At 47.7% G+C, this 23,135-nt stretch overlaps 1 protein-coding gene across 4 annotated transcripts in view; it reads right to left on the bottom strand.

The window, feature by feature from the left end:
• Positions 1 to 23,135, bottom strand: part of ZDHHC14 (zinc finger DHHC-type palmitoyltransferase 14) — a 276,877-nt gene that overhangs the window by 53,436 nt on the left and 200,306 nt on the right. For all 4 annotated transcript variants that reach the window (XM_060283944.2, XM_060283943.2, XM_030853070.3 and 1 more), the window contains exon 3: positions 15,498 to 15,656. In XM_060283944.2, the coding sequence (XP_060139927.1) occupies positions 15,498 to 15,656 (159 nt within the window). The remainder of the gene's footprint in view (positions 1 to 15,497; positions 15,657 to 23,135) is intronic.

Raw genomic sequence — 23,135 nt, 5'->3', positions numbered from 1 at the left:
CTTCTTGGTCAGCTAAAAATAAAACCACGGTCAAAGATCACTTTTCTCTGGATTAGGTCCAATTTACCTTTGCGTTAGAAGTGGGCATGTGTGCAGTGCGTGGACCTGTGGTTGATTTCATGGCAGCAATCCAGGACCGGCTGAGAATGTGCCCGGATGCCCCAGAGATCCTGTGGTTGAGACCCTTCCTGTTGGTGAAGGACGCACTTTCCAAAATATAGCACCAGACAGACAGTCTCTTTCTTTTGTTGAAAACAGTTTTTAAATACATAAATGCACACAATAAGAAAAGATGTGTGTTTTAAAATTTACTTTAAATGCATTGTTTTAAACTATTAGAGTCTTCTAACAAAGCATTTTTCTGAAGTATACACGTAGACGGCTCCTGGTCTTACACGAGAATATCTGCCCCAAGTATCCAGAAAGCCGCCCCAGGGCTGGCCATGCACGTTCTGCTTCCCATGATGGTTATATTTCTCATTCTATGATTATAACTTAGCCTTCTGACTATGAATTGGCTGCCCAAGTAGTTGGACCAGTCATAGAGTCATTTGCTGAAGATGAACACGTCAGCATCCTGGCTTTGCTGGTTCCGTGTGAGAGCTCAGCTAACAGGGCCTGTCCCAAAGGGTGGCTCTGAACTCGACAGGCCAGCAAGCCAGGACCCAAACCTGCGAAGAGCAGGGCTGCTCTGAGGGGGCTCTGGGGGTAGCCCTGCTTCCCAGGGTGTGAGCCAACCTTGCCTGCCACTCCTCATTTATGTGTGTGAACGCTCCGTCCACCCCTGCCTCCCAAGGCTGTGGGAAGGCTTCCACGGATGTGAACAGAATCAAGCTCACTGAAACTTCACGGGGGCGGGCAGTTTACTTGATTGTTCTCACTCTAGGTCCAGATTCTTGACTCAGGTAGGATCTATCCAGTTCAGCCGCCTGTGGATAATGATACTTAAGGGAGGTGGGGTCATCCCTCGGGCCTCTATGATGCCAGCGAAGGACTCTGTTGGGAATGTCTGAGGTTCCCTGAGGACTCACCCTACAAAGCCATGGGCAGAAGTTCTACAAATGCACGTTATGATGTTATCTCTGAGTTTTTCTCTCCAAGGAAATGCTGAAGACTTTCAGCCAGCAAGTCTAGGAGGCTGGACCGGTCCAGCCAGATGCACCTCTGGGGTCCCCTTGCTGTTCCCTGACACCTTGAGGCAAGGCTCTCCTTCCCCCACACGCGGGGAAGCACTCGCCCCGAGCCCAGCCTTTGTCCGTGGACGGTCCCTTGTTATCTGCGGCTTCTCGCGGGATTTGCTTTCTCCTCTCGGCACTGTCTCCACCTCCTCTGTTCTCTGTTCTGAGGCCCCAGGAGAGGGGGAAAGACACTTTCTGTTTACGGCAGGATTCAAAGTGGACTCTTCGTTAGCAGCAGCCCGAAACATTTTTGACTAAAGACCATTCAACAGCCCACCTCACTCACCACGAAGCTCTCAGTTCTTCGTGACGTCACTTTGTAAACAGCTGGACAGCAGGGAGGAGGGGTCATGCTGGTGGTGGGGAAGGTTCTGGATAGGGGGCTGCCCTGTGGGCACAGCTGGCGTTCTGAGCAGCTGCGGGGCAGCCCCGAGCCAGGTGAGGCGCGTCTCACCCCAGCTCTGTTTCCTCTCAGCCCCGACGGCTCTGACCCAGCACCTTTGCTGCCACTTCCATCTCACTACCTCTCACTTCCTCTCCACGTTTGCCTTTCTTGCTCCCTCCCTTCTGTATTTCTTTTCCTACTATTTTCTAGCATTTCTTTCCTCCCCTTCCCCCCTTTTCTCTTCACTGTCTCTGACCTCAGACACCAGCCAACCACTCACAGCTGGACACACGTGGTACCCAGTTCCTTGAAGCTGACGTCACTGTCTCTGGGTCCTCATGTTTAAGTTGCTGCAGATCCAGTTCTGGACCAAGAGCCAGAGGGTTCCGGTGGTTACACTGAGTTATGTACTTTATAGACTCAGGTCATTGTGTCATGACTGACGGAAAATATGTGAACTTGATTTTTCTTTAAAAGCATTAATTTCCTAATATGGGGAAATAGTTATGCACTCAGGAGACAGAGGGATCGAAAACTCACTCTTCTTTGCCCCAAGTCCACGAATTTAATGAAGCACTTAGTTCCGTGGCTTCTTCCTCTGGAGGATTTCTGGGATCCATCCACGCCGTCTTTCCATCTCCACGGCTACTTCCCTAGTTATAGGGTAGCTGCAGCCCTCCTATCCATCTCCTTGGCCCTGTCTTATCACCACCAGTTCACCCTCTGCAATGCAGACAGAGAGCACTTTCTGAAACACACGGTTGATAAGGCCACTCCACTGTCCCTTGCCCTTGGGATAAGACTGAAGCCCCTCAGCGCGGCTTGGAAGGCGTCTTTCCTCTGGCTGCAGCCCTCTCTGCCTGCAGTCTCCACTTTCTCTAGTCCCATGGGTCTGCCCGCCTCCTGCTGCTCTGCGCCTCTGCACAGGTCATCCTCCTATGACGTGTGCATCCACTGGTCTCAGATGGGATGCTCCTTCCTCTGGGTTAGGAACCTCTCCCATACGCTCCCACATGACCCTGTACCACAGGAGTCTGTGAATCTGCCTGAGTTCCTCGGTAGGGAAGCTCTGCGGGCAGGGCTGTGCTGTTCACTGTCCCCATCGTCTCCCCAGTGCCTGCCTAGCACAGAGCCTGACACACCAGCAGCAGTCAGAGGATATTCCTTAAACAGGTGGGCCAATGAAGTGCTGACATGGCCATGTGCATAGCCCTAAAGGATTATTAGCCTAGAGGCTCCCCGCTTCCCTGAGCACAGCATTATAACAGCCCCAGGCACACATGCTGGTGATTTCCTGTCCTACAGCAAATATTCAGCATGATCAAAGATGAAAACAATGCATTCTGGGCTCAATTTATTGGACTGAAAAACAAACCCGTAAATCAGTAATAGGCAATGGTTTTTCAGGCACAAACAGCTTGATAGAAAACTGGTTACTTCTATCCCATGATAAATGGCAGACCACTCTACTGTGATATTGTTGTGAATTGAATGTGTAAGAGCCTACACTCTGTAACACTATCTTGTTTTTGCTAACTTTCAATGAAAATGTATGTGATACAAACCATGAGAAAACCCATGTGGGGCTTGGAAACAATCTTGGCTTCAAATTTCAGATAATATTGTCTTATTTTTTGAGGGAAAATTTAGATTTCTTTATACCAAGGGCTCTTATCTTCCCAATATTTCTCAGTAGCACAAACAGCCTGAGGCAAGAACAATGGGAAGGAGTAAATTCTCAGCAATTTTTAAGAAGGGCCCTATTTACCCAAGAACACAGAGCTGGGGAGGAGGCTGGGAAAGGCCAGCGGCACAGTCCTCGTCCTGCCCCTGAGCTTTCTGTTCTCTCCTTTGTAAGGAAAGGGTGACACAGATGCTCCCAGAAAACCACCAAGAATCTGTAGCAGGCTGGACACCAGGTTGGCAAGCACCCCGGGTGGGTGGGTGGCCCAGGCCTGACTGCCCGGTGCAGGAAGCTGTGTGTGTGTGTGTGTGTGTGTGTGAGAGAGAGAGAGAGAGAGTGTGTGTGTGTGCGCGCGCTCTGCACACCTGTGTTTGGGTTAAGAGCGAAAGAGGAAGAAAGAGAGGAAGGAAGAACAAGCCCAGTAAAGTTTTTCTTTTTTAAAAAAAGCAGCTTTTAAAAATGGCATTCTTGAAATAAACATTACTGCCGATTACTTGGAAAAAATCAACACCAACCCTCTGGTGGGGTGGAGAGATGTTATCTGTCACCTTAAGGAGTCTATTTTCTAACAACTGCAGAGTCTAGACAAGATTTAACCAGACTTTTAACTTAGTTTGTGTGCCATGAACCCTGTTAGCAGTCTCATGAAGCCATGCACCCTTCCACCTTATTAATGTTGAAATCCGTAATAAATGTCATCTTCAAAATAGTTTAAACTAGTTTCAAAGTTGTGACACAGTAGGATACAAGCTTATTTATTCATATGCCAAATAATAAGAGCTACAGTTTATCAACTACTGTGGTTTTGAAATAGCAAATGTAAATGCTCTATTTTCAATGTCTGTAATGTCATATGAAAATGTCTGTGGTTTCCAGTGGTGACGAATGCAACTAATGTGGTTTGTTGCCTGTGTTCATAATTGAACGAAATATTAAATTTCATTTAGAGGTTAGTGAGGTTAAAGATGTCAGAGTTTTCCATCCAAGCTCTTGGACCCCCTGAACCCCATCGATGGTGCCCAGGGCAGGAATCCCTGCACTAAGCAACGCTGAGAAGCAAGGGTCTCAGCGCCTGGTCAGGCCTGTGGTTGGAGGGAGTCAGGCCCAGGGAGTAGGCTGCACTTCGGCAGTAGGGCCACAGTCCTGCTGTGTGTCCTCGTGGCATCTCATTTCTTGCTCTGGGCCTTTTGGGGAACCTGCTCTGTCCAGGCCATGTGGTCAGTGACTTTCCTCAGGTTTGGGGCTCACTGCTTCCACTCAAGTTGCGGTGTCCCATCAGCTTTCCGGCACCTGCTGATCCATTAAACTCTCCCCTGGGATCTTAAAGCCTAACAGGAATGCTGGGGAGGAGAAGGCCTGATCCAAGGTACAGAGAGCCTCTGTTATACAAACACTAGGATGCTCAGGCAGTATAATTTCAGGAGGGGAATATAATCTTCATATACACCTATGAGAGATGTTTTAAAATTTAAAGTACTTATACATCTATCTTGCCGTGTTAACCTGATAATCCTGGGGAATAACTAGCAAGTTGAGCTTACTTATGACTTTGCTTGGGCCCGACAAGGTCGTGCCAGACACTTGCCTTCCCCACCCTCCCTGCAGCTTTTATAAGACTTTAAAGGCTGGTGACCGTGTGTGATTCAGCTTCCTGCTCTCTCTGCATGCTGCACCCCGGCCCGGGCCGGCACAGAGCCTCACGCATGGCGGACACGAACTGGTGGCTGATGAGCATTTCTCCCAGGCTGGAGGAGAAATTATTACATTGTCTCATGTGTTTAGGTCTTCCTCGTCCACCTGCTGCTGACTTTCAGGCCCAGCTGGGTTTCTCTCTGCTCTAAGTCTGTGGTTTATGAACTTTCACACAGTGGTTAGGAGGCTGCCTTCTGCTTCCAGCTGCTAGAGTCTTGCTGTGTGACCATGGACAGTTCCTGCCCTCTCTGAATTTGAGTTCCGTAGCACATGGGGGTGATACTCTCTACCTCGACTAATGCCCAGGCTGGTTGTGAGCAGCAAATGAGATAACATACACAGAACTACCTCCAAAAGTCAGAAGCCATATGCAAATATATGACGGCTTCATAAAATGAAAGTTATTTTAGTATAAAGCGTTTCTATGTATCCATTTCACTTCTTTTATCAAAAAAGACAATAATTACATTTTCATAGGTACTAGGTTCTTATATAAGTGAATCTTCTTCCTTTATTCCAATTTCCATTAGTCCTTTATTTAAAATACTTCTCAACCTTTTAAAAATAAGATAAAATTTAATCTGTTCCAACAAACCGAATTATTTTTATAGCTTTTTAAAAACAATGTCCAAACGTGTATTAAGCTTTCAAAACTAAAGCATACAGGTTATTTTTCACTATTCAAGTTTCCAACCTTTAACAGCTCAGTCCTGCCCAACTCCTACAAATAGTGGGTGGAATTTGGTGAAACATTTATTGTTTAACACCCAACAGAGAACAGCTGGATGGGCTGATACAGCCACAAATATCTTGGAAGAAGAAACTCTGGGGCTGGTAAAGTATGTTGCATCCTTAGCCCTCCCTAGTTCCCAAATCCGTTGCTGGAGCCCAATTTCAATTCTTGGCAACTCAAGTAAACAACTGATTGTTGGGCATCTTCTCTAAGGCGCCATCTGCTTTAAAAAGATGAATGAGACGCACAACTGCTTCTTAGAAAGTAACTGATCTTTGGCCTTCGAGTCTCCCTGCATGTGACAGATTGCTGTATTTCAGCAAATACTCACTACTCCCCTTCTTGAGGGGGCAGTATCCTTCCCTGCCCCACTGACAGGTCCTGGTCACGGTCATGTGCCTTGGTTGGCTCATGGAGTCTAAGCAGATGTGCCGTAAGCAGAGGCTGTAAGAGACACTGCATATTTTGGCCCCCATCATGTGGTCCAGTGACCACCCCCCACCGGCCCCAGTGAGGAGAACATGCCTGGCAGTTGCTGTCCCTTCCGCCGGGGTCCCAGAATCAAATCTGAGAAGCCTGAACCTGAGCAATGCCTGGAGCCAAACCCAGAGCTGCCCCAGGAGACCCACAGGCCCATGAGAAAAAGAAAGGCTGTTTGTTCAAAGCCACTGAGATTCTGGAGGGTGTCTGTCATACTGCATCACTGGCCAAGAGCTAACTAAGACATCTCACCAATTCACTTTACACTGATGTGTGAGATCAGACCATCTCAGGTTCCGGCTCGAGCATGAGGCACTAGTGGCTGAGTCTAGTTCCTCTTTCTCGACAGGCACCCGAGGGCTTCAGTGTGACTGCTATTGAATTTTTCCAGCCTTTCCTCCCATTTCTCCTCTTCATGGGAGTTGGTCTAAGATGACCCTCCTAAGATCAGACTAGATATCCTGAGTGCTACAACCTGGTCAAACAGTTTGTTTTTTCTTTTCTCTTTTTTTGGTTGCGCCGTGTGGCTGGTGGGAGCTCAGTTCCCCGACCAGGGATTGAAACTGGGCCACGGCAGTGAAAGCCTGGAATCCTAACCACTAGGCCACGAGGGAACTCCCTAAAATATTTCTTTATGATGTTAGTTCACTTTTCATGAGTCGGCAGAAAACTTGTCAAAGGCAGGAAGCCCATCTTAACACTTCTTTGCATTCTACTTGCATATACCAGCCAATGAAGAAATACTTTTGGATGCGTGGTGAACGCCTGCTTTACAGAGCTTTCTACAGATATGGCCTGATTCCTCCTCTTGACTCTCAACACCCCCCGCTGGGCCCTGGCCCAGCCACTCAGCTTGGTGGACTTCACCCGTGTTGTCAGGCCATGTCAATGTCCACCTCAGACACCCAGAGGGACTATGGCCCTAAGGTGAGTTACAGAAGAAGTACTAATACTGATGAACTTCCATTTGTAAAATGAAACTTGCAATGTATGGCTTCTAACAGGCTCCAAAGATGGTAGCTTTTTTACTAATATTAATTTCTTAAGGGTGCAAATCACCATAGTAGTGCTCTTCTGCAAGTGGCCGCCTCCCATAGGAGGCCTCCCTGCTGGCCGCTGCTCTCCACGAGAGATGAGCAATCCCCAACACCCCCAGATGGCTTGACCTCAGTGATGGATCCCGGAGAGGGTCACAGAAAGTCTGTTCCCATGGCTCTCAACCTTGACCATGCATAACCCCCACCTCCTTTTACTTTGCTACAATGCAGACTCCCAGGCCTGGGTACTCCATCTTGAGGAATTTACATCTACTTACATGTACTTATACCTATGACAAACATGTTATGAAGGAAATTCTTCTGAAAGTTGAGAGACTTTGTAGAATTTTATTTTATTTTGGTTATTGCCTCAAAAGCACCTCTAGACTTTCTTGATTTTAATTTTTTTGGAAGAAACTCTTGGTGGCAGAACACAGGGGCTCAAATTGTGGGGAGGACATGTTGAGAAAGAGAAGGGACCAGCTTATCTGGCTGAAACAAAAGGGTGTCTCCAGCTACAGCATGAAGAATCCATGGAGGATGACGGAGGCCAAGAGAAGAGCTGGGGGATGGCCAAGAAGAGGTTACAGAAGAACCAACAGAAGAACTATTGGCTCCCAGGAGACGGGAACCAATAGTGAAATCCAGGAAATGTGAACTGGTAGGAAGAGACAGAAAAAAGAACGTACTGACAACCAGGAAAGGTTTCAATTTGAATTAAGAGAAGATGAAAGTCTTCCAGGAAAGAATGACATTTTATGGTCAAATGAGTCAGGAAGGTTACTTGGAATTCTGCCATGTGTCACTTGAGCTAATAACAACGAATCATTGATAACGAGAGACTTAATTAAAACTCCCATCACTTTATGAAAAGGACTTGAGTTGCTTATAAGAAAACCGGGAATAAGTTAGTGCCAAAAATACACGCCCCAAAGTCTTTACATTGTTTAGAGGCTGCTACATTTGGCTCTGAGTTTCTTCATATCAATGAATAAAACCTTTTATGAACAGTCTTCCGCACAGACGTGAAATGAATTCCGGCTCTCTCCACAATCTTGCACAGTGTGAGTTACATGACAATGACAGTAATATGCCTTGAAGTTATCTGTCATTTTGCAAGTTTCATTAAACCCTTGGTGCACTACAATAGATTATCTGTGGAAAGAAAAACCTCCCAGTTTGTTTTCAGCTAAAAGATCCCACGTCTGTATTTATTCATTTCAAGTCGGAGGTGGAGACACAATTACTGCTGGTCTAAGGCAAACAGAAACTCTCCAGAGAGGTCAGTGAATGGGAGAGGGTGGAAACATGATCAACGTCTTGAATCCAAAAGCATTAATTAGGTTGTTTGATATATTTTTTAGTTACAGGACCTGTTGCTTAAACCAAAAAGGATAAAACTCCAGACACTAAGAAAAAAACTAAAGCAAAGATGAACACAAAGGGGCTGGAAGCCCTCAGGAGCAGAAGAACCCAGCCTGTGCGCCACCACGGAAAGCTTAGGGGCAGCCCTCACATGAACAGTAAACAGTTTCCAAAAATCCAATAATTTTCCCAAAATGGTATTGGTAGTCAAACTGTACATTTTTAATCTTGTCTCCTGCCTCAAAGTGCATTAAATTTATACATAAGTTTGTGGAGAGAATGTCTCACTTGAATCTGTTATTTCCATTTTGTTATTTTCTCTCCTTTGGTCTCACCAGAAGTTTATCTTTTTGTTGCTTACTTGCCAAAGAATTAGATCTGGTGTCATATTTATCTTTCTGTTTTCTAGGTTACTAATGGTTTTCTTCCTGTTTTTCTAAAGTTTATTTTGCTCTTCTTTTTTCTATCTTCTTGAGATGGCTGCTCTGTTCCTCTAGTTGCTTCTAAATTCGGTTTTGTTTTTTGTACTAGACTTCTGAAAACTTCTAATTTCATTGGCCGTCCACCATCCAAGTAAGCTTCCTGTTTGTGGAGAATCCCAAAATAGGTGGGAGGTAGGCCCCGCCCTCCACCCCTGTTACAGAAGCTGAAAGTGGGGCAGCTACCTCCCCTGGCCCGTCTCGCTGGCTGCTTGGGTGTGGAAATGAAACAGGCCCAGGGGCTCCCACCCCGCAGATCTCTGAATCCAGAGCCCATGGTCCTTGCAGACAGAGTCACAGTTCCGAGCTGATGGTAGCCGCAGAGTCAGAACTCAGGGGTGGTGTCACAAACATCTTGCTGTGGCGCTCGCGCCTCCTGGGACATCCTACTGCAGGAGCCTCCCCCGGCTCTTCCAGGCTGCCGAGCCTGGTTCTGCAGCCTCCTCCTTCCTTTCTATGAGCTACCTGATAGTTTTCCAGATAACTCCTTTTCTGCCTAGGTTAACTATTTTGTGCGGTTAGAATTTAGAATTCTGACTGGCATGAAGTTTTATTTTGCATTGTTCTTATTGTCATTTTCTAACTATTCCACAAGTGCAATTTTGAAGTCCCTGCCACCCAAGAGTTGATGAAAAGGTTCTTAAAAAACATTAAAATTGGTTAGGTTTGTGTATTTATATTTTTGTGATTGATTTCTAGTTTCATTGTTATGTCATTAGGTGACACAGTCTGTGTAATATCTGCTTTTAGGAAGTTAGGAATTTCTGTGCAGCCAGTATGATTAATTTTGCTAGTGTTCCACAATCAGTTCAAAAAGGTAAGTATACTTTGCAGAAACAAAGTTCAGCATATAGTTATTAATTATATATTCATTATCTTTTATTTTCTTACTTTTATTTTGTTTACCTGAGCCAACAAAACCAGAGGTATATTATTGTTTCTCACTAGCATTATGTTATACCAAATTATCCCTGCGTTTTCTAACAATCTTTACTTTATGCATTTTGATGCAATGTTATTTGATGCCTATATGTTGATGACTGAATTTTTAAATGTACTCTTTACTAACATAAAATTACTCTTTTTTTGATCCATGAAATATGATAAATACAATGCTTTCTGGCCTTGAATTCTCTTTGGTCTGTTCTTAAGAATCATTCTTGGGGACTGTATTTTATTTTGATGCATCTAGATGCTAGCACAGTGCCTAACACATAGGTGCTCATTAAATGTCAGTAAAAAGCAAGGATACTGGAAACTAGGAGGGGCACAGTAAATCCCTCGTTTTTTGGGGTCCCTGGGAGGCTATAAATGCCAGCTTGCTCCATTCCCTTCAAATGATATGCTTCCCTATGTAAAACTAATACCCTTCTCACCATACCCAAATCGTTTAAAAGAAATGCCAGTGTGCTACCCCACACCAGAAGGCAGCTGTGATTCTAAATCTCAGATATTTCAGACCTCTTAATATTGAGTACAACTGTGAAGCAGTAACTGGGCTCAGCAGAGGGTACGCAACAGACAAGACATCTGCAGTCTCAGCTCAGAAACCAATATCTCAGAGGAAGCAGCTGGATGGGTGGGTGGGGGGGGGGGGAGACACTGTCGGCTGGAAGGGAGAGCGTAGTACAGTGCCCAGGAGAGGGAGAGCGAGCTTTTGAAGACAACCATGAAGTTCTCCCAAAAACAAGAGTAAGTGGGCACTGAGTCCCTGCAGAGGGTGTCTGGAGGTTCTCTGCGCCATCCACGTCAGAAATGACAGAAGGGGACAGGTGAAAATGGGGCCAGGGCACCCCCCCTGCCCGCCCCCGATGAGGGAGGAGGCTGGTGCCGCCGAGAGCTCTGCAGCGGCTGACACAGCTCGAGGGCTTCGTGCACCACCTTCTCTGTCCTCACAGCACCTCCAGACATGGCATGGTGGAAGCAGAGATGGACCAGGCAGCAGGTCTGGGACCCAGGTGCTGCTGCCTCTGGGCTGGTCCAAGTCAGACAGACTCCCGTAGAGCAGGCTTGCAAACGCTTGCAGTGCTCCTTTTTAGTGTTTAGCAAACTTAGTTTAGTTCACCGTGCATGCATAAATTACTTTCAAGTAAATCGCATTTTATTACGGGTTTCGGTTGTGTTAAAAATACCCAATGCCAGGGAAAGCTGCTGGCTGTCTGGCACTGGGCCAGAGCCCCCCAAAGGACAGACTTCCCTGAAAGGGTCCACCCTGGTTGGGGCGATGTGGAAGGGGCTCAGCTGGGGCTGGAACATACTTAGTGAGTCTGAGAAGACCTCACAAGGGTATGTTTTGCTTTCCAGCTCCTTCTGTTACTCTTCCTTTAATGACCTGAGGGATCCTAAGGGTCTGAGCGAGCAGAGGTGGCTCCTTGGCCCCAGCTGTCAGTTGTGTAAAAATATTTTATAACGTCAAAAATTGCCTGGAAACACAGACCTACTAGAGAATGGACTTGAGGATATGGGGAGGGGGAAGGGTAAGCTGTGACAAAGCGAGAGAGAGGCATGGACATATATGCACTACCAAACGTAAGGCAGATAGCTAGTGGGAAGCAGCCGCATAGCACAGGGAGATCAGCTCGGTGCTTTGTGACCGCCTGGAGGGGTGGGATAGGGAGGGTGGGAGGGAGGGAGACACAAGAGGGAAGAGATATGGGAACATATGTATAACTGATTCACTTTGTTATAAAGCAGAAACTAACACACCATTGTAAACCAATTATACTCCAATAAAGATGTAAAAAAAAAAAAATTGCCTGGAAGAACAAACAACCCCCAATACTCTGTTTCAATCTGCAGAAGCGATCTGATGGCAACACAGAGAGACAATGAGAGAGAAACAGATTAAAAAAAAGACAAAGAGACAAAGAGAGAGAGAGGATATATTCATTCCTGCAGCTGCAGATCACCCAAAGCCTCCCAGATTACAGGAAAACAAGGGGACTCCCATCATTCTGTGAAGACCACGTTTGCTCTACGCAGTTCCCTGGGAGCAGCTCGGCAGCTCTCCTCCTGTTACGCACGATAACATCACTGGCGAGCCCTCTGTGAGCCCTCGGTGCGCCAGGTCTGGGCTTGCTCGGCACTATCTCACTTCATCCTTAAAAGAAACCTATGAGGCAGTACTAGGATCACCCCATTTTACAGATGTGGAAACCCTGTGGGGGTGGTCAGATAACCTGCCCAGGTTCCAATATTATCCAAGGACAGTACCAGGATTCAGTTCTGGGTCTGTCTGTCCCTACAGCCATGTCCCAACCGCCTGGCTTTGCTAACCTGTTCTATGTTAGCAACAGAGTTTGCTCCCCAAGAAAGCCTTTCCCTTAGTCCTCAACTCCAATTACACAGCCCCTACCATTCTGCTCTCATTTCAAACTTACTTAACAAAGAAAAATGTGCTTCTGAACTGCCTGGGAAGCTGCATTTTCCTCTCGCCCCTCCCAGTGCAAAGTGACATTTATTTGTGTGCCTAGGAAGGACCAACCCAAAGCCATTCATTACAAGGGAAGGGAAGCCACATGTGTAGACCCTGGCTTTCAGCACATCACTGTATTCTTTTTTTCCCGTGGCTGCAAAAAGTAGAATTCTTTCAATAAAAGCTTTCTATCTAAAAATAAAATAGTGGCAAACTCTGCAATTATACTTCTCAGTTGGAGACATTTGCTTTCCACTCTCTTTTCCCAAATGCACAAGGTCCAATTCGTTGGTCAGTTAATGGGTCACACCAAAGGTCCAAATGTAGTCTAATGAACTGGAAAACCAAAACTATGTAGTTTTGAGTCGTTGTGTCATTGTTCCCCGAGTGCAGTGAGTAGCTTTATTTTACATCAACTGTATGCTATTTATCTCACCTGTCCTCCACACAGTGGGGCCCTGATCAGGGTTTGCCAACCTCCAGCGCTAGGGCCGTCAAATGATGCTTGGAGGCAGCTGTTGTCAATGAGCTCTTCATCCAGTCTCCTCCTCTGAGCCTACCCCAACCTCCCCGCTTCCTCTCCTTTCCCTTTGCTTTCTGCATCTCCCCATGCTTGCTTGTGGAGTTCTGGATTAGCATGTGACTTGGATTTGTCAGAAAGGTTGCTCAGAACCTATCAGAAGGGCTCCTGGATATTACAGACTGATGGCTCTTATTTTCTCAGCTGGTAGTTTCTATAAGAAAGGGTACTATCTTATACCGTTATACTATAGGAGAAGTACACCATTAACTACATATATAATTCTGGTAAGATGATTTTACATCTAATTCATCAGGGTTCTTTAAGGAACATGTAAACCTATGTTTACCTATGGGTGATGGAGGGGACACATGAGGGAATTAGATGAACTTTCAGAAAGTGTTTTACAGTATGATCTGAAGAGAATTTTAAAATACTGTGAGATAGAGAGGAATGTTTTATCATGATTAGGAATCTAGCCTAGAGACAGAAGACAGAAGATTGAGACCAACTGACAGTCAGGTATCTAGTAATGGGTAAACATTTTTATAAATGATAAAGAGAAGGAGATGCCCCGTAAACTCTTCAGGTTTGTAGGAAACAACTCCCTTCCTATAAATGCCAACTGGAACAAGTCATTAGACCTCCAGGAGAAGACATGCAAAAGATTTTATGTGAACGAAATATATATATATATTCCATCATATAATATTTCATCATATAATATCAAAATTACAACCCAAGAAAGGGTTCTCTGAATCCCTACAGATTATTCCCCTGAAGACATTTAGGCCACGGTGCTGCTCTGGCTTAAAAGTATGCTCGAGAAGGGCATGGGATGGCCACTGGGGCTGAAGTCATCAGGAAGGGTATCACACAAAGGCTGTCATGTGTCCTTGTAGAAACCCTGGTGTGTGTCCTCACATAGAGGACCAGGTATAGGTTTGGTCACCATACCTGTAAAGGGATACAGTAGATCAAGAAATGGGCCAGAGAAAGCCAATCAAAAATGTCAAGGGAGCAGTAGTAATAACAGAAGAGCAGCTAACAATCACAGAGCATTTGCCCAAAGCCAGGCACTGGTCTAAGTGCTCTGCATGTGTTAACTCATTTACTCTGTTAACCATCCCATGAGGTAGGCACTCCTATTGACACCATTGTAGAGATGAGAAAACCAAGGCATAGAGAGTTGAGGTTGCTTGTCTAAGTCATGAAGCTAGTATTCGTACCCAGGCCACTGGGTACCAGATTCCAGGCTCTTAACCGGTTCTTACTACTTGGGAAAGACAACAAAATTCCATGCTGTTTTGCTACGGAGGCAAAGGCTAAAAGTAATTTTTCCAAGTGAATAAAACCAAAAAAAAGGCCTGAGAGGGAAAACATGGGCTTTCTACCAAACTGTAGATTATTAAAGTGAGGATAAAGTAAATTTCAGACAAATAAAAGGAAAATGGCTTTGCACAGCAGGAAACATTATATAACTTTTTTTTTTCTGAAGAAGAATTGAGACTACAAATTCTAATAGGCTCGAAAAGGGTTGGAAATTGATAATGTGTTACTAAGGGAAACAAGGTTTGTTCTGAGGCGTTCTATCCTTTCAGGTGTGAGGTTAACAGGATTTCCACGTCTATTCGCCCAGGAAAATCCCTGGTTATTCCTTTTAGAGGCAGGCTATGGGACTGAAGAACTGGGGGTCTCCCCCCGTGTGGCAAAGCCTCAGTCCACTTCTCACCATCCTTCCTGTCACTTGGGGCTTCCACCAGCTCCTTGCCAAACTCATCTCTGAGAAGCTCCATCCCAGGGGGGAAGATGGTCTCCGGGTGTGGGTAGTAGCGCTCAGTCTGAAGTGACAGGAAGTGCTGCCCAAGTAATTCCAAGGGGTTGGCACCCACGTCAGCTGTAAAAATCCTGCGCTGGGGTGGTGGCAGCCTAACAGTAGGGCCAAGTCTTACATTTGAGGCCCTCTGTGCTCCACGCTGTTCCCTTTGCCTGTTTCCTAGCCTGTTACGATCCTAACTGTAGGCCCAGAAGTCTCTTGGCCTCTCCCCTTTTCCTCTCCTTGGGCTTCAGATGCCTCCGGCTACCCAAGCACAATGCTCCTCTGAGGAGCTGGGAGAGTCTGGCTATGCCTGCAGCCAGCTCCTTGGGCAATGGAGGATCTAGGGGTGAAATGGTTTTATTTCAAGTGTCTGCCGACCGGCAGCTCCAAGGCACAAAGAACGCCCCCTCTGGTCTTGTGTACCCGGGAGGAGAAGGCCTAGGACGTTCTGCTGTCCTCGTGGTGTTGCAGGATGTAAAAAGAAAAAAGATTTGGCAACGCTAGCCTTGGTGAACGGGATCAGGGGCAGGAGGCAATACGGTTGAAATATTAACTATTATCGAGCTGTTTAGTTCTGAAGGATTAAAGAGACACACATGCTGACTCTCTTTAGCACAGGTCCATTCACAGGAAATCTCTACTCCATCAGCTACAGACATTTTAGCACAAACATTAGAGGTGGGACAGAGGCAATTTCTGGTTCTACTCACCTACGCAGTTATCGCAAAGGCTACAATGAGAGGCACGAGGGGGCCGGAAAATCTTGCAGGTGAAACAATATTTAAGTTTCACAGTCTGGCCATTGATGATGACTTCCTTGGTTCTGGGAGGTGGGCGGTACCCCCCTGAACTGGTGCCGTTTGCGATATCTGTGGAGAAAAGAAGACAAGAGCACAGGGGCTTAACATAGCACTTAAGCTCTGCAGGCTCCTGCACCTAGTAGGCCTGGAATCTGCATTTCCAAGTGCAGGGCCCACAGCCAGCGCCTTGCTGGGAGGCACCTGACCCCTAGACACACAAATGCGGTAGGACACCGAAGGCTGGCCGTCCCGCAACCTTCGTGCTCCTCGAGGGCTTGGGGCTGCGCTGACAATTCCACACACGCTGCAGTGGCCACGTGACTGAGTTCTGCCCAATGGGGTGCAAGTACACGTGGCCCCGCCCAGCCGGTGGGAGCCTCCCCTGAACCCCACCCACTGTCTCCCAGCTTCCGCAGGCCACCCTGGAGACATACACTGTGGCCCCCTGAATGACTGTGCACACATGCACGGGGATCCTACGCCAGCTAGCGCTGTCCTAATTAATACAGTGCGTGATATTTACATCAGGAACATTTCGCTTCTCCGACGCCGGCTCAAGAATCTCCCCACTTTGCACCTTGGCCTCCTCAAAAATACCAGATATTGGGTTGGGGGGTGGGGTATACAGATTTAAATATATATTTAAATAAATCATTCCATGTATATTTAAAAAAACAATTCCTATATTTTATTGTCTGAACAGCATTTTTAATTTTTAGAACCAGTTTTTTTAAATGTTGAAGAAAATACAAATATGTACTTTTTTTTGTTCAAGTTTCATTTTATCTTATAACCTGGCTCTCATCTCTGAGTTCACATTAGAATCACCCAGGGAGCTTTTCAAACTCCCCTAGTGCAGGGACCCTGCCCCAGACCCGATAAATCAGAATCGCCCAGGGTGATTCTAATGTGCTGCAGGGTTGAGGACCCTTGCTCTACAGGAAGATAAAACATTTCTTCTCATCTAGACCCCTCACAGCCACAAAGAATCGAGGTCACAAGCTGCGCCACAGGAACAGAAGGCCACGGGTAAATGGGGAACAGCAAGAATATCTGTGAGGGCTTCAGCTGGGACTCTGCGGCTGATAAACACAGGTGCAGCAGAGCCTGGCGGCTGGAGGAACTCTTGGGAAACTTCATGGTGTTCTTTTAAAACAGCGCTGGTAACATTGAATTCGTTTTAATTCATACACTGTCAGATGGCAACAGCTGCAACATACTTTCGGTAAATTTCCAAAGTGACAGGAATGAGTCCCAGCCTCCACTCAGCTCTCCCCACCCCCTCCCAGCCACGAACTCAACCTGGGCGAGATTACATGGAGAGCTTTCAAAACTACGGATGCTACTGTCCTGCTCGCAGATATTCTGATTTCATTGGTGGGGTGCAGCCCGGCATCAGAGGTTTTAAAAGCTCCCCAGGTATGGGAATCAGGGCCTTGTCCCTGCGGTCCATGCAGCATCTGAGAGCTTGTCAGAGAAGCACGTTCTCTCTCAGTCCCGCCCCAGAGCTCCCGAATCGGAATCTGCATCTACAGAGACCACCAGCCCCCTCCACTCCAGGGGGCGTCGTGCACCTTAAGGTTTGAGAACGCTGCTCCCGGACGCCTGTAAACGCTGCCCATCACACGTCACACGCACCTCTTCCTCTCACGTTCCTCGTTGTTGTGTACCCAGACACACTCACAGGTATGACAGAGAGCTAAACTTAGAGAACACAGAAACCTGGAGAAACTCTGCACACAGGAAGGGGCCGCTTCACAAATCACAGCCAGCCACCCAAGCATTTCCACGTGGAGAACCTGGTGATCAGGGACAGCCGATGGAATCTGCAGAGCTGCAGCCTCTGTCCCCCCAGGACTGCGCTCACTCACAGAATTCACAGCTCACAAGCCATGATTTCAGGGAGTGCCCCCTTTACCCCAATGTTCTTTTTTTTTGCGGTATGCGGGCCTCTCACTGTTGTGGCCTCTCCCGTTGCGGAGCGCAGGCTCCGGACGCGCAGGCTCAGCGGCCATGGCTCATGGGCCCAGCCGCTCCGCGGCACGTGGGATCCTCCCGGACCGGGGCACGAACCCGCGTCTCCTGCATCGGCAGGCGGACTCTCAACCACTGCGCCACCAGGGAAGCCCCCCAATGTTCTTTAAGAGGCTCTCTGAGGCCTGAAATCTGCCCACAGCCCCTTAGCCTAAGGCTTTGATATGTGTGAAGATACCAACCCCGTAGGTAGGGCAAACATTTTGAGTGGTTCCAAGCCATCTACTCTTCATGGAAAATTAAAGTTCCACAAGGAGGTTGTAGAAGGAGAGGTCAGAGTTCAGGAACACCTGAGGGAGAGAAGGCAGTACGGAGCGGGGACACGGAGAGTAACGAGCAGCCCTTCTGCTCTGCATCTCCGCTGAGGACAGTCATTCCACCTGAGTAATTAAACAGCTGTGGCACCATCCCAAGGACTCTGGCCAAGCAGGACACCCTCTCTTGGCATGTCCCCCACCTGCCTGGCGCCCCAAGTGGCTGCCCTATTAAACAGTGCTAAGTTCAGCAGGCATCTGGAGAGGGGCCAGCTCCCAAAGCACATACACGGGAAAGAGGGCAGCCTCTCAACTGATTCTGTGATAAGAAAACAAAGAGACGGAGTGGCTGCGCACTTCCTGAAGCATCAGGGTAAAAATAACTGGCTTTGAACACATCAAAGATAAGGTCGCAGCTCTTCCAGTGCCAACTGGATGCCGCCGAGGCCTAAATTAACTATGACTCGGTGCCTCGCTAGCCTTATGTCAGCTGTGAAACCCACTGCATCTATTTAGCTCTTGAAAACACGCGTAGGAAAACTAGAAAGTCAGATAGAGGTTTAAAAAGAACAATAACCCAATCAATAATAGTTGTGTTACTTTAACCAGAAGAGTTTAAAAAATGACTTGTCAAGAAAAATATTTTAAGAAGCAGGAATGACAAACTTATCCACTAGAGCGACTCCTAAAAAAAGCCTAGTTCTGAGTAACAATGACTTTAAAAAGTATTTACCCGCACTCCTTAAGACCAACTCTAGTGATCTTATAGTTCTAAAGTACATTTTTGAAAGATGAAATCATTGATAAAAATTTGAGCTGAAGCTGGAATTCAACAGACATGGTACCCTGAAGCTTAAGAATTAAACCCAAACCAAAAACTTTTTGACTGAATATTTGGAGAGCTCTTTATGTAAAAGAATGGAAGAATCAGAGGACCTGGAATCAGGGCCCACCTAGGCCCTGAAGGGACTGAAGGACCACAGAACTAAGGGAAAAAAAAAATCAACCGGTATTTATGCATTATTTACTTTATGCAAAATACTGTGAGGCGGTGGAGGACCCAGAAATGAACAGAGATGTCGTGTGGGGAGTGGTCAGCAAGGGGTCCTGCCGGGCTGTTTGATGAGCCCTGGGTCCCCTGACACACCTGGTCTGCTCTCCTCCTGGCCTTCAGAGCCTGCTTCCTAAGTGCAAGTCTGGCGAAGGAGAAACCCTGGCCTCTGGTGCGGTGCCCCAGGTCGTCCGTGTGCCCGCAATCTTACCCGGCCTGAGCCCGAGGCAGTGGCCTCCTTGCGGCCCCGGAGCAGGCATCGCTGTTCACGCTTCCAGGCATCTCTTCTCCGCCCGGGCCTCCCTGCCCTCCAGATACTCAACCTAGAAGGTCCGGTTCAAGCTTCTCCTATGGAAATGCCTTGAAAGCTGTGTCACTTCCTTCCTCTCTTGGGCTCTCGCTGCACCTAGCTCGTGCGTGTATCTAGTCAATAGATCTGTGCTGGGCTCGTAGGTGCCAGCCCTGTGCTGGCAGCTGCGGATGTAACAGGAACTAAACAGACTTGTCCTCTGCTGGTGGGGTTCACAGGCCCAAGGGACAACCTGGGTCCTCTGCCGGCGTGGTGCCCACGAGGATTTATCTCCGTGTCTTCCCCCAAATGCCGCGGCGCCAGGGCAGGGACCACGCCCTAGTGCTTTCATGTTTCCCCTGTCCTGCAGAGGGCCTACACACAGTAGGTCCCCAGGAACTGCTTGCTGAATGGAAGCCAGTTCTGGCAGGTAGGGAGGAATGATGCTGGGAAGCACAGGACCGGTGTCCCTGCTTCTCCACGCCCACCGGAGGCCAGTTCTGGCAGGTAGGGAGGAATGATGCTGGGAGGCGCAGGACCGGTGTCCCTGCTTCTCCACGCCCACCGGAGGCCAGTTCTAGCAGGTAGGGAGGAATGATGCTGGGAAGCGCAGGACCGGTGTCCCTGCTTCTCCACGCCCACCGGAGGCCAGTTCTGGCAGGTAGGGAGGAATGATGCTGGGAAGCGCAGGACCGGTGTCCCTGCTTCTCCACGCCCACCGGTCAGAGTCGCACAGCCCGGTGACTCGCCCTTCCCCAGGAACACCTCTCGCAAGGTCCTTCTGAAGCTCCTCTTTACGTGTCCTCTTTACAGCCTTTGCTGGTCCAAAGGCCCATCTCGCAAAGCTAGTCAGTGCCACCTGGGAGGGCCAGGCAATATGGGTAGCTGCCTACCTCAAGGTACCCCCAAATTGTCGTTTCTTTCATAAAATATGTTCAACAGTCGCCCCAGACCAAAGGCTTTCTGGAATGCCCACATCCAGGGCAGATGGCAATGGAGCCTTGAAACCCAAGGCTTCACACCCACACCTGAGGACAAAAGAAATGCCTCTTCGATATTCAGACTGGCACCAATGGCCGGTCGTGAAAGGCTTCTCATCCCCGAGGGTGACAAGCGCCCGTGGCCTGCGTCCCGGGGCCCAGAAGGTGGTGTTCCCATCCTAATCCTCAATTACTCTGTGGTTTGGGTTTTGGCTTTTGTTGTTGGCAACAATGGTGTCTCTGCTTCTTAGGGCTGCCCTTTGTGGTTTCAAATACAGCTGCTGAAAAAGAATAATCAGAGTCTGCAATAGCTAATGGATGAAGAACACTAGAATTGGGGGAGGAAAACCTCTTAACAGTTCTGCAAGCTTACATGAGTCAGTATTTTTCAAGGACACTTTTATACACTAACGTTTTGAAAGAAAACTTAAAAGGTTGAAGTGACCTTCTTCTTCATAAAGTCTCTCCACCTCGCCGCCTCCAAATTGCTGGAGTTGTTAGCACAGCGGCAGAAACAGTCACAGAATCTCCGTCCAACATTAACCTCACAGTCACCTACGGGCAAAGAATTAGGAGAGCTGGGGAGAGCGGAAGGGCAGCTGTTCCGTGCAAGTTCAGGGACACAAAACTGCCCGCTCACTAAGTTTTTCACTCAAAGAGAGATCCTGGGCTTGTCAGAGTCTCAGGTAAGTTGTTCGTTAACGTATGCACATTCCAGAGCCACTCTCCAACACACAAGTCACCTTTTCTTGGGAGGAATCACAGAGTGCTAACATTCTGAGAGACTCATTTGTCCGCCCCTGATTTAATCCTGCCCCAAATTCAGGGACAAAATTGATGAACTTTAACAACTGCTGAAATTCACCGTATAAGGTAATGGAAGTCTGCTTTTTTCAAAGGCAAAGGGAAAAAAAAAATCCCAATTTACAAAAGATGTAGATTAAGATTCTTTTCCTTTATCAGAAGGATGCAGAACAGTGTCATTCCCTGGTGCACTGCTGTTTCACAGACCATTCACCAGCTGACGGCACACCTGCCAGAACGGGAGGAAACTCTACTAATAGGCATTTAGCCGGAATGAAGATAAAGCACCGCTGCATTAGGATAGAAGTCACAGGAAAAGTGCGATTTGCTTTATACCCAAGCCTTCATGACTATATGGATTGCATGTGCTGGAGGACAGCTGTTGGATCCAACGAATCTGAAATTTTCATAAGGTTCATTTCACTGATGCTCTGAGGCATCTGGGACACAAACTACCCAACCTTGGAACGGTTGATCTATCGCAAAGGAAGATGGTTATTTTTAGAGCCATTTAAGACAATCTCTTAGCTTACAGTTCGTAAACTTCCAAGTTTATAGGAAAATATTAACAATGACTAAATGTCAGACAAGTCAACTTCTATTATTTTAAGTGTTTGCGGGAAAAGGTACAGCAAATTCTGGTCTACAGATACGGGTTATTTCCACTCAAGACAGTAAAAATGTGAGTATTTTCTCACGAATATATTGGGTGGCAGTAGCTTTGCCTCCACAAATGCTTACATACAAAAATGCAGATGAGGGCTCATGGAGGGGGGGACAGTCCCCTCCAGTTAAAAGCTTTGCCCAGTCACTTTGTCTTCAGTGCTTATCTTCAAGGACTGAAGCTGACGCCTCAGGTGAGGCTCAGGCAGGCAGAGTTTCAAGCCTGAGCCACGAGGTGGGTAGACAGGGGGTCTCCTCTGCTTAGGGGAGCTCATCCCAAGGTGGAGCAGAGAGCATCTGCAAGGCCACAGCAAGGGAAGCTGACGTGGGGGGAGCCACAGGCGAGGGCAGGCCGTACGTTGCTGGGACGAGTCCTACGAGGACTGGACGACAGACCACATTCAAGGCCCAGGTACTATTCCAAATCGTTCGTTCACTCTCTCAACACCTATGAGAGTTGGAGGCACCCTGGTGAGCAACACAGACCTTCGAGGAGACCTGGCCCCTGCCTTCAACGATTTACAGTCTAGTGGCGGAGACAGACACGAGTGAAATAATAGTACAACTACGTCATCATGACGCACAGTGTTGTTGCGAGTCAGAGAGCAGGGGAGGCTGCCTCTTCTGAATCTGAAGGACGACTGAGTAGGGCTTCCCTAGGCAACGTGCGTGGGAGCTCCTGCTTGTGTGTGTGTGAGTGTGCACGCACGCCAGGAGTGGGAAGCAGGGCATCTCAGGCAGAGGGAGCAACTTGTGTACTGCTCTCGGGACGGCAGGCAGCTGGCACATCCAGGACCGACGGGAGGCCAGTGTGACCAGGATACAGAGTGAACGGGAGACAGGCAGGGAGGAGGAGGGCAGGGGCTAGAGCGCTCAGAGCCCTGGAGTCAGGTTTGGGAGGTTGGCCTTCAGTCTAAGTGCAAAAGGAAGCTTGATCATTAGTTTCATGTCAACTTGGCTAACCTCTGTGCCCAGATGTTAGTCAAACACCAGTCTAGCTGTCGCTTCGAAGGTATGTTTAGGTGAGATTAGCATTGAAATCAGCAGACTTTGAGTAAAGCAGATGACCCTCCTTAACATGGGAGGGCCTCAGCTAATCTGTTGCACGCCTTAAAACAAAGACTGAGGTTCCCCGAAGTAGAAGAAATTCTCCTCCAGACTGCAATCTAAGAAACCCCGCCTGGGTGTCCAGTCTGCTGCCCTGAGTAACTGTGACTCAAGACTGCAACATCAACTCTTGCCTGACTTTCCAGCTTACCCAACAAATTTCAAACTTGCCACCCCCACCAGTGCATGAGCCAGCTCCTTAAAAATAAGGATCTTTTTTTTTTTTTTTTTGCGGTACGCAGCCCTCTCACTGTTGTGGCCTCTCCCGTTGCGGAGCACAGGCTCCGGATGCGCAGGCTCAGCGGCCATGGCTCACGGGCCCAGCCGCTCCGCGGCGTGTGGGATCTTCCTGGACCGGGGCACGAA

Source organism: Globicephala melas, chromosome 14 (genome assembly GCF_963455315.2).
Source record: "Globicephala melas chromosome 14, mGloMel1.2, whole genome shotgun sequence".
Lineage (NCBI taxonomy): Eukaryota > Metazoa > Chordata > Mammalia > Artiodactyla > Delphinidae > Globicephala > Globicephala melas.
Note: the sequence above shows the minus strand (reverse complement) of the source record. Positions and strands in the feature narration are given on the sequence as shown.